At 41.5% G+C, this 16,434-nt stretch overlaps 2 protein-coding genes across 3 annotated transcripts; both read right to left on the bottom strand.

Moving 5' to 3' along the window:
- Nucleotides 1-330: 330 nt before the first annotated feature.
- cln3 (CLN3 lysosomal/endosomal transmembrane protein, battenin) lies at nt 331-9,315 on the bottom strand. The gene is made up of 15 exons (XM_028455201.1): nt 9,228-9,315; nt 8,299-8,577; nt 7,659-7,749; nt 7,518-7,589; nt 6,546-6,625; nt 6,390-6,475; nt 5,622-5,694; nt 5,395-5,538; nt 5,120-5,247; nt 4,328-4,386; nt 4,117-4,185; nt 3,129-3,184; nt 2,946-3,039; nt 2,747-2,887; nt 331-1,924 (listed from the first exon to the last, which is right to left on the bottom strand). The coding sequence occupies exons 2-15, from the start codon at nt 8,421-8,423 to the stop codon at nt 1,808-1,810; spliced, it is 1,335 nt and encodes a 444-aa protein (XP_028311002.1). The 5' UTR covers nt 8,424-8,577; nt 9,228-9,315; the 3' UTR covers nt 331-1,807.
- A 124-nt stretch (nt 9,316-9,439) lies between these two features.
- Nucleotides 9,440-16,316, bottom strand: dus1l (dihydrouridine synthase 1-like (S. cerevisiae)). Of its 2 annotated transcripts, none has more exons than XM_028455200.1 (14): nt 15,969-16,316; nt 15,456-15,814; nt 14,843-14,951; nt 14,725-14,775; nt 14,537-14,649; nt 13,660-13,742; nt 13,481-13,584; nt 13,266-13,413; nt 11,475-11,571; nt 11,325-11,413; nt 11,081-11,244; nt 10,973-11,010; nt 10,830-10,905; nt 9,440-9,619 (listed from the first exon to the last, which is right to left on the bottom strand). In XM_028455200.1, the coding sequence occupies exons 2-14, from the start codon at nt 15,786-15,788 to the stop codon at nt 9,507-9,509; spliced, it is 1,518 nt and encodes a 505-aa protein (XP_028311001.1). In that variant the 5' UTR covers nt 15,789-15,814; nt 15,969-16,316; the 3' UTR covers nt 9,440-9,506. The 2 variants fall into 2 exon arrangements, with proteins under 2 accessions (XP_028311001.1, XP_028311000.1); XM_028455199.1 differs by having other exon boundaries at nt 16,063-16,315.
- Between the last annotated feature and the right edge of the window lie 118 nt (nt 16,317-16,434).

The following is a 16,434-nucleotide window of genomic DNA, read 5'->3' as shown; positions in this document are numbered from 1 at the left end:
TATATATATTTTCCTGTGTAACATGCATTTCACAGTAAGTCTGTCAAAAGAAAAGTTTCTTTCAAAATGAAAGACAAATCCATTTTGAATGGTACCCCACCCACCTAGTACAGGTCGACGGCCCACTTTTGGGTACCGACCCACCAGTTGAGAATCGCTGTTATAGAAGATACGACAGCTGGGTTCCTACGGCGCGGCTAAGCTAGTCGGGTCAAAGTGACAGGGCTTTCCACTGTTTTTGAAGGCACGCAAGCTAACAACTCAACGATGCCTGTACATTGTGCTGAATATGGTCATACAGTATTACATACAGAGTTGAAACAAGGAAACTGGGAATAATCTTTCATTTTTTATTTTAATAAAATATAATGTATTAATAGCACATATTTTGACTGACAAAGAAAAACCACATGAAAATCAGTTAAGAAACTAGTGAATTATGATTCATTTTTTTTCCGATGTACATGTGTTGCCCCGACCAAGATGGCTGAGGTCTGAAATAGGGTGTAGAACTTAGTCCTTCTTAGTAACAAGGAAGTACGTTGAATAGTATTTCCCAGGTTATATAACGCACCACAGCATTGGTCGCTTTCCAAGACTTTTGCAATTTTATCAGGTTCTCCAGGTCTCACGTGACTTTGTTGTTATAATACTCAATCTGCAAATGCACAAGAGGGTGTCCTTCAGTGCTTGAAGCACCGCCTCTGGTAGTCAGGAAGAATTAAACAGAAACATGACTGTTAGGTTGACTGGAGTCTCTAGATTGCCTTTAGAACACAGGGCGCCAATGGCCACACTGTTGTGTTCTCTGGCAGATACCAATCACCCTCACACACACACAAAGCAGACTTCAAACTAACCCTGCTGAGAAAAGTCAGAGAAACCATTAGGCAACCATTAAGCATATTCTATTGGTTTCTAATTAGTAATTAAAATTAATTAATAATAATAATTCACGTTTAATTAATTAAACATTATTATTAATTAATTCTAATGGTTCCTGATGGTTTCTAATGATTACCATTGTTTTTCTAACGGGGTCCTATTATCTCCTACACAAATATAAATTACTTTAACTGGTCCCTACTAAGGATTCCTACAGGAGTTTAATGGTTCCTACAGAAGTCTTAATGGTTCTTACAGGCGTTTCTATACCAGTCTAATGGTCACTATACAGCCACTATAGCTACTATATGTAGTGGTTTCTAATGGTTTCTTCTAATTCCAGTTATTCTACTGGATTTTTCAGCAGGGAACTAAATATATGTCAAAGCAAAGGCAGAATGGGAATGTTTGCTCTTTTCAGTCCATGTGCTGAGCTGTAGGACTCTCACAGTGAACGGATACCTGATTGATCATTCACTGAAAACACAGTGAATGATCAATCTGTAGATATCTGAATGATCACAACAGTAAACCCGTTTGTAAAACTCAATATTAATCATATATTCAACTTTTTTAAAACAGTGTTTAACAAATAAAAAGCAAAACTTCAGCATGTGGAGTAGAACAAAAAGCAAGTTGAACCAAGCCCTCTGATTGGACATCGCTCTACATCATCATGACTCATCTTTCCTGCTCCAACACATGCACTTCTGCAGCCACTCCTCCATCCATCTCTGCTGGGTCATGTGGTTCTGGTGGGCGTGTCCAGGGGCTGATGATGATCCTCATGTCTCTTACTTCCTCCTCCAAACCACAGCTGCGGACATGTTTTTTTTAATTTAAATGTTTTCGTTCTTTTGAACCATAAATAGAGGAGATGTTAGAGGGAGTTCCTGCTCCTGTTCCTGTTCCTGTGCCCCACTCAGTGGGAACAGAAGTATCCATGGACTGGAAACGCTGCGAGTCCAGCCAGAGCGATGCCCACACTGTCTCCCACACTGGCAACTGCCATGGCGAACTCACGCTGTCTGTCCTCCGTCTGCAGGAGAGAATGAAACGTCTGAAACACAGAATCCAACAGAACTCCAACCATACAATGAAAACTAAAAAATAATATGTGGACTGAGAAACTTAAATATACCACATGGAGAAAATCACAAACGCTTTAAAACTCCAGAAAGAAAGATTTTTTACTAGATGGAAACCTGCTGAGGTCATACTCGTGCAATAAAATTATTTGAACCCACCCACATACAGTATTACTCCACTCACTCCAGACCAGTCTGGTCAATCCCACATATTTGGCTCTTGTTTTGCTGTTTTTTTCCCCATGATTTATACATTTTCTTTATTTTCAAATAAACACTTAAACTTAACATTAAATCAGGGTCATGTGCAAGCGTCATTATGAGGATATCAATACATTCCATTAACACAGACAAAGAGAAAGAAAAAAAATAAATAAAATAAAATAAAAAAGAAAGGGAAAAGTAATTAAAAAATGAAATATTTATCATAACTGCTTCAAGATTTATTTTTTATCGATTCATCCTCACCTGGTTGCCTTTATGATCAACATTGCTTTGTTAAAGTAATGTATTTGTGTTTGAAATACGTTCAGACATGTTATTGCTAACATCTGAGTTACTATACAATATGGATACACCTGTGAGAATTTTAGAAAATGTAATAAATTAAAAAATTTTGCTTAAAAATGTACCAGTTGTCTACTACGAAAAATGAAAAAAAAGAGGAAGAAAATCTAGAATAGAAGAAGCATGTGCAGATGGGCCAAAGCCTTTACAACCCTGAACATCACCGGCGTGAAACTCTGACGTGGATTCTAAAGCACACACGATACCTCCTTGCTGATGAAGTAGAAGGTGTTGACGTAGGCAGCTCCACCCAGCAGACCTTCATACAGGATCAGAGCAAACACCAGCCAGGCACTGGGTAGGAACTGGAAGGCAACTGCACTCAGGAGGAAGATCGCGTTCAGCACCTGAGTGAGGGCAAAGGTTCAAACCTAGCACACTGGAAACATCAACATGTTTAATCACCTGCAGCAGACACAGCAGCCAGATCTTCCTGATCTTAAAGCAGCACAGGGAGGAGCGGGAAACCAGCACGCCCACCTGGTACAACGTCTGGTACCTGAGCACAGAGACGGTCAGAAGGTCATGAGGGGACCAAGTGTGATCCACAGATGGAGCAGGACCTGCTCAGGCTGCACTGATACTGACCAGCGGTACTGCTCTGCATGAGACATTAAGAACGTGGGAAAGAACAGCAGTTCCATCTGGAACAGACAACATCTACTTTCAGTAGGAACCTTCAAATGTCTGTGATTAGCTGAAGATGTGACAAGCAATGTGTGTATACAGGCAAAAAAATATATAACCTGCTTTTTTTATTTAGCATTTTCCAAATGACATTAGTTTGGTTATTTGTTTACACTAAACCAAGTTTTGAATGGATCTATTTCCTGAGTTATCTCAACCAAAGGTTGCTCAATTAAAAAGCACATTTCATTGTTATGTTTAACAATGTTGGCCCTAATATACCCTGCATGTGGTCAAGTTTCTATTATTCATCTCATACCATAGTTTTCCATTTTCTTTTCTAGTATATGATGATCAATGGAGTCAAAGGCTTTTTGCAAAACAACAAAAAATAAAAGTGTAAAGTTCTTTTTTTTTCAATGCGATTTGTTATTTCCTCCACTAAAACTATTAAAGCATGTGCCGTAGATCAATTATGTCAAAATCCATATTGATAATTTGATAGCAAGTTATGCTTTTCAATGAATACGTGTAACTTTAAATCCGAGAGCTTCTCCAATATTTGAGGAAATTGTGTCATGGGGAGACTGGACGTTAATTAGTGTAAAGATGTCTATCACCTGATCTAATCAATGGAATAATTCATTTAATTCAGATTACAAATATATGTGAAAAGGTTTTCTAATTCCTTCTGTCCTCATATTGATATCATCTACGTCCTGTGATTATTTGTTATCAAAAAGTCCGAATTTCATTTTCATCATCAGCAGTGAGGAACATTGAGTAAGGGTTTGTTTCCTTTTGATTTTTCCATGGTTCATTATCTAGTGTGATATTTCACACACGTTCTGGTGCAATATTGACAAATAATCTGTTAAAGAATTCACTATATTCCTTCTTATTCCAAACTGTTTTGTTATTTATTTTTATTTTTTTTAGTAAGACTCACCAGACCCTGGTTGATGAAGTACTCTGCAAAATAGACGAGAGCCAGAGGAAGCAGGAACCTGAGCAGGCCCTGCACACAGAACCACAGTGAGAACCACAGTGAGAACCACATTGAGAACCACATTGAGAAGAGAGTGAGAACCACAGTGAGAACAGAGTGAGAACAGAGTGAGAACAGAGCAGGACTCTGAGGCAGAGAGAGCGTTCCTCACCCTGAGGACCAGCAGCTTCTCTGTGAAGGTCAACGCTGATCTCTGCTCCTCTGCTCCACCTGTGAGGACAACATGATGGAAATAGGAAAGTCCTCTGAATATCTCAATATTACCTTCTGCACTGTATATATATATTTATATATATTTATAATATTTATCCTATATTCTCTATCTATCCTTTATTTTTCCCTCATCTTTTACATTTATCATTATTATTATTAATATTGTTGCTGGCTTGTTTCTTTGTTCCACACACCGACTACCAAGTCAAATTCGTTGCGCTGTCTTAAAAACTGTACTTGGAAAATAAAAAATATAAAAATAGAATAAAACAATAGAATATAAAACACAAAAAAAAAAGAGAAATACACAAAACAACAGCAAAAATACACAAAATTACAACAAACCCTTCTCCAAAAACACATGACACAGAAATGGTAGAAAAATATACATATGCCATTATGTGTTATCTCTACACGTAGTGTTGTACATGTGTTTCACTGTAAATAAATATCAGAGCGACTCACTGACTGCGATGTGCATTGTTTTTTTGAACTATGACTTATTCATTGTTTCTAAAACAGAATAATTCAACTGCTGTTTTTGAAAATGGAGAATACAGAAATTAAAATCTCAATAATCAGTATGGTGATAAAAATCAAATAAGAACAAAAGCGTATAATTCCCACCCTGACGTAAAGGGTCTATTCCCTCTGTGTATGTGCTGTCCACAGCATTCTTGCTTTCTGATGCCTTATTTTTATTATACACAGATTCCTCTGCTTATGTTACCAGGACCGGGTTTGTCCTCTTCCTCCTCGTCATCCATCAGTGCCCGCCTCTCCTCAGAGCTCACAGGTTCCTCAGTACGTCTGCTCCACTGAAGCACCGAGGCAGGAGGAACCAGCAGCAGGAAGTAGCTGGAAGAAGAATCAGAGAAAGAAAGACACTGCAGAGATCAGAATATGAGGAGAGAGAGTTGCTCCTTATACTGTCAGAAATGAGAATTTATGAACAAACAAACCCTCACATCCATTTTTTTTTTACTGGGTTTGTGACTCACTCACCTGAGGAGCATCACAGCTGGAACCACCAGCATGAACTGCAGCGTGGTCTGCGGAGAAAGACCTGCCTGAACCATAGCTGAGTACAGGAAGGCTCCAGCTAGACCAGCACCACCAGTACCTGAGCCCCAGCCTCCCAGCACATCCCTGAGGGACGGACACACACACACACACACAGGTGAACTCAGCTTTACACCCCCCCCCCACACAACAGATCTAGACCAGTTTACCTGTGGAAGAAGACGGAGAGGGAGAGGAAGGAAAGTTCTCCCAACCCAGAGCTCACACTGGCACAGATCACCCCTACACAGCACAGAGGACAACGTTCTTCAGTCAAATAGGTTGGAAATGAACTAAATATTTAGGCAAATAGCGCATTTCATACACAATGCAACTCAATGTTCTTTACATGATTTGAAAGTGCAACAGAAAACATTCAACAGCTTAAAAATCAATAAAAACCTTTCAAATCAGCAGTAAAAACAATACATTATTATAAATTTCATTTATTTTCATTCAAAATCACAATTCTTCCACAAAGAATATTCTACTTCATTACATTCCATGTCCAGAAAGGAGTAGGGAGAAGAAAAAAATATATTGCCTGCTCCTCTCACTCAATCACAACTATTAAACAATTGGTCTACCAAGTTTACACTAACTGATATAATATTACAGCATTATCAAAAAATAATGATAATGATGAAATAAATAATACATTAACAAATTCAAAGATTTACATGTGCTCTCAGCCCCAAAACAGGAAACCAAATAACACTGTACTGAAACGGATTCAAACAGCTCTTATATCACTATGTAAAGAATTCCACATTTTGGCCCCAACAACAGAAATCCATATCTGTTGGTTGTTTGTGCAAATTGATGTTTGAAATTAAATTTCCTCCTTTGCACTAAAAACAAACCACTTTTATAAATATTCTGGTAATGCACTATTTTTTTTATAGCTCTGAACATAACTGTGAGTGTCTGAAAATTACCGACTATACTTATCCACATGGCTGATGAGAAGGACACTAGGAGGAAACTAGCGGCTGCCATGACGACGCAGAACAGCACTCGGACACTGGTGAATGGGACCGAGTCAGAAACAGGTTTGGGAATGATGCACAGCTCCATCAGGCTCAAGGTCTTACCCATAAGGCACTTTGTGGATCACAAAGGGGGCCAAGGCCTTGAGGAACAGCGTGGGCAGGATGTCGGCCAGTAGCACGGCCTGTGGGTCACAATACGTCCCCATTAAAACCAGTGACTTTGTTCATCCTGCTCCAGCTGGACTAGACCAGAGGTGTAAATAGTACTGATATTTCCTACTCAAGTAGAAGTACTGTTACTTGATTGAAATTGTACTCAAGCACAAGTAAAAAGTAGCTCAATTAAATTAAAATAGTACTCAAAGTATAAGTTACTAGTTACTGTCAACCCCCACGTTTATTGGTTGCATACAGTAAACATCTCATGTATAAACTTAAAAAGGAAGAGAAGAAATTATGCACAATTGGAACTTAATTCATTTTCCACAAAGGCATCTGTATAAAATAAAAGGTTTGTCAAAATGATTAATTATTCTTTTTGAATAAAATAACGAATGAATAATGAATTGAATTTAAAATAAAGGGCTCAGGCTCTAAGTATAGCTGAGTTTATGAATTCTAAAACTGAGAAAATGACTAGTATTTAATGTCGTTTTGGCACAATGCATTACGTTTAATCTGATTGGTCGGCTATGATGTGACGCATTTGATTGTTGTCTGGTATTTCATTTTTTTGTAGTTTCACAATGTCCGTTGATCATTTTAAAACAAAAACTAATAATTAACTCAGTAATGGTTGGGTGTAGAAATGTAACAAATGACTTTACTACTTAAGTATGAATAAAATTACTGATTTAGAAATATACTCAAAAAAGTACAAGTACCCATAAAAGCAACTTAATTACAGTTACACGAGTACTTGTAATCTGTTGCTTTCACGTCTGGACTAGAGGTGTTCAAACTGGGTCCTGGAGGGCTGTAGTCCTGCCTCCAAAGCCCTGATTGTAATGATACACTCATCATGAGGTTCTGAGAAACCTGCAGGAGTCATCTGAGTGAGGCACGTGTTATTACCGCCGTGGACACGGGGTTGCAGTCGTAGCTGCTGCTGTTGCTCTTAGTGTCGCTGCTCACTGGGCCTGTAACCTGGAGGAAGGACATGGACAATGAGTCTGACCTCTGAGCCCCCCACACCCCACACACACGCACACACACCGTGGAGTTCCCCGTCTGCTGCTGAGTGAGGATGTCGTGGGCGGCGCTCAGCATCACCACATAAGCAAAGTTGTTGCACAGCCCGAGGAGCCTGATGGAGAACAGTTAGTGTTAGGATCCATACTCAAGTGTTAGATAACACTCCAAAACACTTTCCCAGTCCATCCTAAACTTTGAACAGGTGAGTGCACTTCCTGACAAAGATATCACTACACAGTGTATCATTATTTTACATAACTGGTGGTCTACCAGTGAGAGAACAGGGCTTTAAGAATTGTTGGAGGATTGGAAGGATTGGGTTCAAAACCTGTTGGAACTACTTTTGGGTAAATATACACAGAAATACACTGAAAAATATACATGTGATTATTTAGGTCAATATATTATTCATATTTTTTTTTCGCAATTCACACTCATTCCCAAGAGCAAAAAAATAAATAAAAATTAAATATCTCGCCCATTATGTGGTTAAGTCAGAGCTGGTGTAGTTACACACCTGGCCACTAGGTGGTATCGTGTGAAAGTGAAGTTTCGAGAAATGAACCCTTTTTTTAAAAGTGCTACGATGCCTCGTGAGGCTTCATCTCTATACCACCATCACTGGGTACCAGTTACAGTACAATGCACAGACGAGGCTCACCAGAATCCAGCCCAGTTTCTGAGCTGCGCAGTCCGGCCTAGAGGCCCAGCAGAGCCGCTTAGAGAAGACTCAGGACGGGACAAAGAGTCACCGACCCCGGGAATCCGCTGTTCGTGCTCCTCCATGGTCCTAAACAAAGTTCTTCTCCTCGGACCTCCAAGTCCGGCTACCTCAAATGACACCAGGCGTTTAATTTAAATACTTCCCCTGGAAACCAGATCGAGCACAAAGGTTCCGCACTCTTCATCCGGGAACTTCGTTTGTTTCAAACAGGCGCAGCTTTGACGGATAAATAAAATAAATAATACAATAATACGTTTTTAAATCACCTGTTTGTAACCATGTTTCAAGTCTGAAAATTGTACATTTAAACACAAATCATGCTTTTTTGCTTAGTTTTGTATTTCCCTCAGTTCCACTGAAGTTCACCTCTTTCCATATCTACCAATACAACATAAATAAATTATCAAAACACATTAAAGGAACCAATCGAATGTAATGTCCAACTCACACCAGTATAGTCAATAAAAACTACTGATTAATCAATGATCCTACATCAGCTATTTAATTCCACACTTTTAATCAATAAAGTTGTACAAATTGTAAACATTTTTGACAAAATAGTACTTGAGTTGAGGCTTTCGTGTAAAGAAAATGTGCCTCTCACTTACAGTATCTCAAGTTTCATATATCAGTAACTTTAGGATTTTTAATTCCAAATTTCTTAAATTCAGAATTTAGAGTAATTTCAATGCAGATTTAAGAAATCATGGTTTTAGAAAAAAAAAAAAAAAAAAGTTTTCCCACCAATAATGTGCAGCACTTTTCACCTCAAATGATTCCGAGTCTTGCTCGTGAAATAAAATGAGTTTGAAAACCCTGATTTAAACTTTTAACTTTTTAAACAATTTATCTAAATTATTTTTAACCTTAGTATGATGTCCTGCTCAGTGGACCAATCAGCCACAGGAACCAAGATCACATGCAAACTCCCCAGAAAATGGTTTGATCTGAAGCTTCTCCAGGTCAGAGAGCAGTAAGACCCTCACTGAGATCTCAGCAGAGGTCCAACCTCTCCCTCTGTGAACAGAACTGATCCCAGGTCAGCATCAGCAGCAGCTCCGCACACGTAACCACTGCATGTTGTGAGAAGATGCTTTATTGTTGCTTTCTCCCACAGACTGTCACAGTGTTCATAACAGTGTTCATCACACAGGCAGAGGAGCCTCTGAGACCTCCTGAGTGTGGAGCACCTCCTCCATCTTCTCCTCTGCTTCAGCCCGACGTTTGTCTGCTTTGGTTTTGAACCTCAGGCCGTGACCTGTTCACACACAGAGGGGAACAACTTCAGTTCCACATGAAAGAACCTGCAGACTGGGTCATGGAGTGAAGAGCTTTACGTCAACCGAGCATCACCCCAAAGGTCTAGTATCCCACTTGAAGCTGTGGAGATGAGTTACAGGCTTCTACTTATAAATCATTTTCTCACAAAACCTCAAAACAAATGATCAAAGAACTGTGTGTTTGTGCAGTTTGTGTGCGTTTAGGTAATTTTGTGTATTTGTGTTTGTAGGAAAGCCCTGTTATAGTGTTTAGTTTCACTTTCACTTATGTTGTTACTAGCCCTTTAAGAGTGCTATTACTTGCGGCTTTAATCATATGTGTTAAATTACTAATATGCTATATACTGCTGCATTGTGTTTACAGAACCATGTTCTTCCAAGTAAAGCCTTTATAAATCATGAACTGCCTCCGTGACTCTCTAACCAGAGTCACACTCCCATAGTGTTGCTGGCTCTATTCGACTGAGCACTTTTTCTTTGATAGCACTGCTTTGTTAAAGGCGCAGTCTGCAACTCTTATAAAAGCGACTTTTGTCATATTTGATAAAGCTGTCACTATGTAAGGACAGCTTTACATCAAACTAGTAGTTTGTGTGAAAAAGAACCAGTTAAAGCCAGGATTGTGTTTGATGGGCTGTCTGACAGCTGTTGCTCACAGGCCCCGCCCCTTTCCCGGGGCTGGCGTACCGTCTTTTTTACAGTGTATGGACTGGAGGAGTAGAAGATTGAATTAGCAACTTTTCTGCTTGAAAGGTAATTACTGCTGCTTGATTTACATTATGTTTGATTTGTAATTGTTACACTAGAACTCTGTAGTGCATGTGTTGTTCATGTGCACGGAGCAGCCTCCGTGTGGGCTGCTGTAAGTGACACTGTGTTGCTGCTGCTGAGGTGTGTGCACATTGAGAGAGAGAAGCGCTGCAATAATATGCTTTTTAAAAGAGCATGTTATATTACTGTGATGTTGCTGCTGGACTAATGTTAGTTTGTTAGCTCCTCTGAGGGAGGGACTTTGGAAAGTTTGGAGGCAGGGCAAGAGAGCAGCGGGGAGGGAGGGGGAGAGAGGGATCTGAGAGTTGCGGACTGCACCTTTAATGTGTTCATTAAAGACTCGTCCTTAGAATGGCACTGTGTGTTTCTAACCAGTAGGGTGCGCAGTGTTTGGTGTGTGCACGGCTCACTACTGACTTGGACAGTCGGCCACTGTCTTGAAGGCTTTCTTTTTGCAGCAGCCTCTGCACAGGTTGAAGACACATTTATTTCCCTTAAGGACACAAAAAAAAGAGTTACTAAGTGAACAAATGTTCAGGCATCGCTGTCCGCCTGCTCACCTTTGGGTTCCCACACTGTTCACATCGGATGTATTTTGCTGCAGACACAGAGAACACATGGTCACATGCAAGCTACTGCTTCTGCTTTCAGACGAGGAACAAACTCACGTTTCTGCTCCATACAAAAGTTCTTGTTGGGGTTTCGTGACCTCTTCTTCAGCTTGTTTTTGGAGAGTGTGTGAGCTGCTCTGTCGTCCTCATCCCGAGCTCTCTTTGGACACACACTCTTTTGCTCAGACCGCTCGGCTCCGTTAGTCAACGGATCCTTTGGGCTGTAAAGTGACACCACTGATGATTTCAATCTGCAGATTTTTGATTAGCTCTCAGAGCAGAAGACGGTGCTGTGACTTACGGCGGGCGCACATAAGGCTGACAGATCCAGTGAGGGAAAGGTAAGCCCGTCTCTTTCTGGTCTCCATCCTCAGACTTAAGCATCTCTTCCTGTGTGGGTACAACACTGTGACACGCACACGCACACACACACAGGAAATGGCTTCCCTACCTGACAGCGGAGCTTCAGCTGTGCGCTGACATTGGCCAACGCCTCCAGGGTCTTCACTTTGGCCAACTCCTCCCTGAGGTCGTGGTGCAGCTGCAGCCTGAGAAACAGAAGGAGAATAGGTGACCACACTGCTTTGGAAGTACCTCAGACCTGTGACTATCATCACTGAATCACACAATAAATGAAAATTAACTCGTTTGCTCTATAGCAGAATGAATGGAGTGAACCCTCATCAGTTATCCAGTCTCTTGGTTTCTGTGGGGGGAGGCGGGGCTGCAAGGTAGTGTGAAATATGGCAGCAGGTGCGAGTACGTGAGCGTTGCTCTGCTACATGAGTGTTTCCTATAAATTAATTTATTTGTGGCAGACCCCAACAAAAAAATTAAACCCGCTACAAATAGATTTTGGTGCCGTTTGTCCTCGCTCTTTGAATGTAGCATGTCATTACTACCCCTGTTCATTTTGTGGCGGTATGCATCGCCTTAGCCAATAAAACCAAAGAAGACATGTTTTTTCAGAGAAGAAGACATTGAAGAAGCGGGAGAGGAGGCCCAAAACTGCATTTTCTTTTTGACTGAAACACTTTTCCGACCAAAACAACCCAGCAGAAACAGGATGTGGTCAGCAGACATCGCAGTCAGCGCGCGCGTGTCTGGAAAAGGGCCAACGTGTCCTGAGCAGCCATATATCTAATAATTTTCATATGGGTCCATCCTTAGATATCATCAAGACCTCTCAGTACAAATATGTGGGGAAACAAGTCCAGAAGTCTGAAAAGCTCAAACTCATGTTAACATGTGTCAATATAAATGTAGCTCAACATGTGCATTAGGGGTGGGGAAAAAAACGATTAACATAAGAATCGCTATTCTAATCATCCACAATTCTGAATCGATTCATAAACTTCAAAAATCGATTAAAAAATAATATATAAATATTTTTTAAATTACAAGTTAAACAATACAAGTAGAAACATAAAACCAAAACAACAACAAGAAAAACAGAAAGTCAGGACGAAAGCAGTTATACAATTATTGTAGTCACTGAGAGTTTAGACTTACTTCTGGAAGAAAGGGCAGCTGGCCTAAGCTTTTATTTAGGCAATTGTATTTATTTGTATGTATTTCTTGTACTGTAAGTTTTTATTTGTTTAGCATGAATAAATGTTACCTTTTGTCGTAAGTTTGCCTTTGTGTGATAACATCATTGGAATCAGTTAAAATTATCTTATACAAACTATTGTTTAGATGACATAATTTGCCTAAACACACTATACATTGTATACATGTTGAATCGAGAATTGATTTTGAATTGAATCGTGACCCTAAGAATCGGAATCAAATCGAATCGTGAGGCACCCAAAGATACACATCCCTAATGTGCATAAACATTGACTCGTGCTGTATGTAGTGTTAGCCTACAGGCTAACCACTTAATGTGTGCCGGGCGGCTGCTGCCGGTTGAGCAGTTAAGTTACCCAATTTATTTATTCAACCTCATCATTTTATGCAAGTACATATTTTTTTAATGTAAGTATATTTTAGTTCATTAAATGTATTTATTTTCTATCTTTTTTTGCACGTGGGTGTGTCACAGGCCTAACTGACAACATGACACATGTGTGGACCAACAGTCAAGAAATGAGTGAAAAGTTTTGAAATCACCCAAATGACAGATGAGTGGCTTCTTCTTTAAGTTCATCCTACTGAACAGGCTGTAGCTAATAACATGGCTGCTGAACATGTGCATCAACAGTCAGATAAGCATGTAGTGAGGACACTGGGTACGTACGTGTGGTGCCACATCTTGAACAGGTGAGCTCTGACGTAGGACAGGGAGCATGGAGGGTACTGCTTCACCACCGACAGGTACTCCTCAGCCACGGCCCACACTGGGGGGCTGCAGCCCTCAAACAGGGCGGGGTTATGGAGGTTCCCCTCTGGAAGGAGAAGAGCGAGACATCAGCAGGGGGGCCACGATGATGCCCAATGAAGCTGAGGTCGCACCTGCGCTCATCACGCCCTGTACTCCCGTTTCCTGGATGCAGCGCTCCACGTCACTCAGGTGCTGAATGTTCCCGTTGGCGAACACAGGAATAGTCACCGCCGCCCTGTGGGCGTGTCCCACAGTGAAGGTCAGACAGAGCACGAGTGGAGGAGTAGGTTGGGGGAGGGGTTTCTCTCACCTCACTGCACTGATGTGCTCCCAGCTGGCCACGCCTGTGAGGGGTCCTTTCTGCTCCTTGGTTCTGCCGTGCACAGTCAGCAGCTGAAACACACAAAGGTTTCAGGTTTAAAATCAATAACAGGAAGTTAAACCAGGTTTTCTTTCTCTGACTACACTCAGCGTGTAAGGCCTGCGTGTCAAACTCAAGGCCTGGGGGCCACATGCGACCCTTTAGAGCATTCAATTTGGCCCGAAGGAGACAAAATTTCAGAAAAACATTAATTAAAATGACCAAATAATTGCAGATATGTTAGATAGTTGTAGATATGCTAAATTCACCAATTTAATAAAACTATATTTTGGGGGGCTTGCAGTTTTCATTTGTTTATATCACATGGATGAAGTCATTTTTTGGGGGGGGGAAATTGTGGAAATAACTCAATTTTTCCACAAATCTTGCAATTTCTCAGCAACAATTCCACAAAATTCCTCTAAATTACACAAACATTTGTTACAAAATCAAGGATTTTTGAAGTGAAGATCTGGCTGGGACTGATATTAAAAACTAGGGCACAATTGATGTTAAAATTAGAAACTGAAACCAAAATCTACGGCCCAATTGTGATCAAACTGGTCCATATTTGGCCCCTGAACTGAAATGAGTTAAACAGCCCTGATTATATGAGAAAAACTGAATTCATGTTGTAAAATAAAAAAAATCAATAAGACCTGTTTCTTTTTCTCTATATAAAATCAATGCCTTCAAAATCTTACACTACGTGTAATGGATTGACTAGTGATTGTGTTATCCTGTGACTGAAAATGAATGCAAAGCTTCATCTTATGTGTGTTTTTCATGTGTTATGATGGAAATGGGTAAACGGATGTTTGGTCACCTGACAGCCAGCTCGCTCCAACATCTGAGCGTAGCGCACCGTCTTCTCCATCTCCTTAAAGACACGGATCTTACAGGTGACAGGCACAGACAGCTTCTCATTGGCTAATTTAACTGAGAGAAAAGAGAAGATTAAATAACTGAAGGTGAGGACGTTTGCAGATGAACATGAAAAAGACGACAACTCACTCATTTTCTCCACCAGCTCCCACTCATCCTGAAGGAAGGCGCCGTAGTGTCCTGAAAGCAGAGGACAGGTGAGCTGGGAGCGCTCTGACCTGGTGTGTGACCTCAGTGAGGAGCTCACCTCTCTTAGCGATCATCTGAGGACAGCCCAGGTTCAGGTCCACGGCGTCGCAGTAGTCCTGAGCTAGTAGCGCCGCCTTCACGAACACCTCTGGGTCATTGGCACAGAACTAACACAGAGTGGCGTGTTAGAGACGGTTGGTTAGTGTGTGTAGGGCTGGGCGATATGGATCAAAACTCATATCTCAATATTATTTTTCTCAAATTAGCGATATACGATATAAATCTTGATCATTTGATTTCACATTAAGTCTGACCAGAAACATATTCTGGGTTAAATTTGATGATTTACAAACAGCTGCACAATTTGTGCCACTTTAGCCTTCTACTCCTCTATGGGACAGCACGTGTGAGTGAGTTCTGTAGTGTAGCTTGTTTAGGGGAAGGTCTGTGTTAGGACGCACTCAGAAATCCATCTACCTGAGCTTTTCATGCTGTTCTGAGAAGTAGAGAAAGCAGTAACTCCTAAAGCAAGTATTTTAATACAGGAAAAGCTATATAGATAAAGGCAATATTTCTATTTTTTATATCCCCAAAATAGAAACCTCGATATATCTTGAATCTTGATATATCGCCCAGCTCTAGCGTGCCCTGCAGCTTCCTGCCGCGCTCACCTGTGCGATGAGAGGCCGGTCCTCAGGGCACACCTCACTGTACAGGTTCTCCCTCCTGTAGTTGGAGTCTCTGACAAACACCTGTGCGTGTAACATGGGTGTGAAGCAGAGCTGGGCGCCATGGCGACGGCTCAGCAGGCGCCAGGCCAGCTCGCTCTGATCCACCATGGGTGCCACCACGAAGCGGGCAGCTCTCAGAGTCCTCCTCCAGAACTCAAAGCCCTGCAGCTTCTCCCTCTCAGCAGGCTTCACCACGGTTGGCGAGCACACACACCTCAGGGCGTGGCAGCGCCCACACACACTTTGACAGGACGAGGCATCTGAAGAGGTCATGATGTTCTTCACACGTACTCCAGGAGCTGCAGCACCAACAAACGCTGAATGAGAGCCTGCTATCAGAGTCTGCAGTCCTGCTGGATCTGATCTGTGAACACTATGCAGGACAGCAGCCCTCGAGGAGCGGAACATGGTCCACAGAGCCTGCAGAGGGGCGTGGCTTCCAGAGAGAGTTACCTGTGGAGGTGCTCCTTACAGCAGGGGTCAGAGGTCACCTGACGGACATGAACCACATGCTCACGTGAGGATATTGACGACGTCACTTTGTTACCTGTAAAGCGCCTCGTGCTGGACACGTGCACCGGACAGGACCAGAAACACAACCAGGAACAGTCAACCTCTTCCTCTGCCGCGTGCGCAGCTCGTTCGTCTTCACCTCCTCACCTACCGTCAGCCACTGGTGACGTTTTCCTCTAAAAGTTAACCGTGTCACTGACTAGTTTAACCAGTTTATCACAGAACGCGCATGCACACACGCGCCGATAGTGCTCTACTTCAGCAACGGGGGCTTAATGCGCTCGTGCTCGTCCCCGCCACCTTCAGGACAGGAGTGGGGTCACAGTTCGGTTACGTCACTTCCTGTTTACATCGCTACATTATGAACATAACAAAACAGAAGCTTTTGACCTGTTATAGGACTTTG

This window comes from Gouania willdenowi, chromosome 8 (genome assembly GCF_900634775.1).
Source record: "Gouania willdenowi chromosome 8, fGouWil2.1, whole genome shotgun sequence".
Taxonomy (NCBI): domain Eukaryota; kingdom Metazoa; phylum Chordata; class Actinopteri; order Blenniiformes; family Gobiesocidae; genus Gouania; species Gouania willdenowi.
Note: the sequence above shows the minus strand (reverse complement) of the source record. Positions and strands in the feature narration are given on the sequence as shown.

Bases quoted from the DNA above. Each gene is read 5' to 3' on its own strand.
- cln3 (XM_028455201.1), bottom strand. From the start codon at position 8,423: ATGGAGGAGCACGAACAGCGGATTCCCGGGGTCGGTGACTCTTTGTCC. The intron at 5,539-5,621 runs GTAAACTGGTCT...TCCGTCCCTCAG, and splicing joins CTCTCCGTCTTCTTCCACAG to GGATGTGCTGGGAGGCTGGG. The intron at 3,185-4,116 runs GTGAGTCTTACT...TGTCTGTTCCAG, and splicing joins ACTTCATCAACCAGGGTCTG to ATGGAACTGCTGTTCTTTCC.
- dus1l (XM_028455200.1), bottom strand. From the start codon at position 15,788: ATGACCTCTTCAGATGCCTCGTCCTGTCAAAGTGTGTGTGGGCGCTGC. The intron at 13,585-13,659 runs GTGAGAGAAACC...ACACGCCCACAG, and splicing joins GAGCACATCAGTGCAGTGAG to GGCGGCGGTGACTATTCCTG. The intron at 13,414-13,480 runs GTGCGACCTCAG...TTCTCCTTCCAG, and splicing joins ACAGGGCGTGATGAGCGCAG to AGGGGAACCTCCATAACCCC.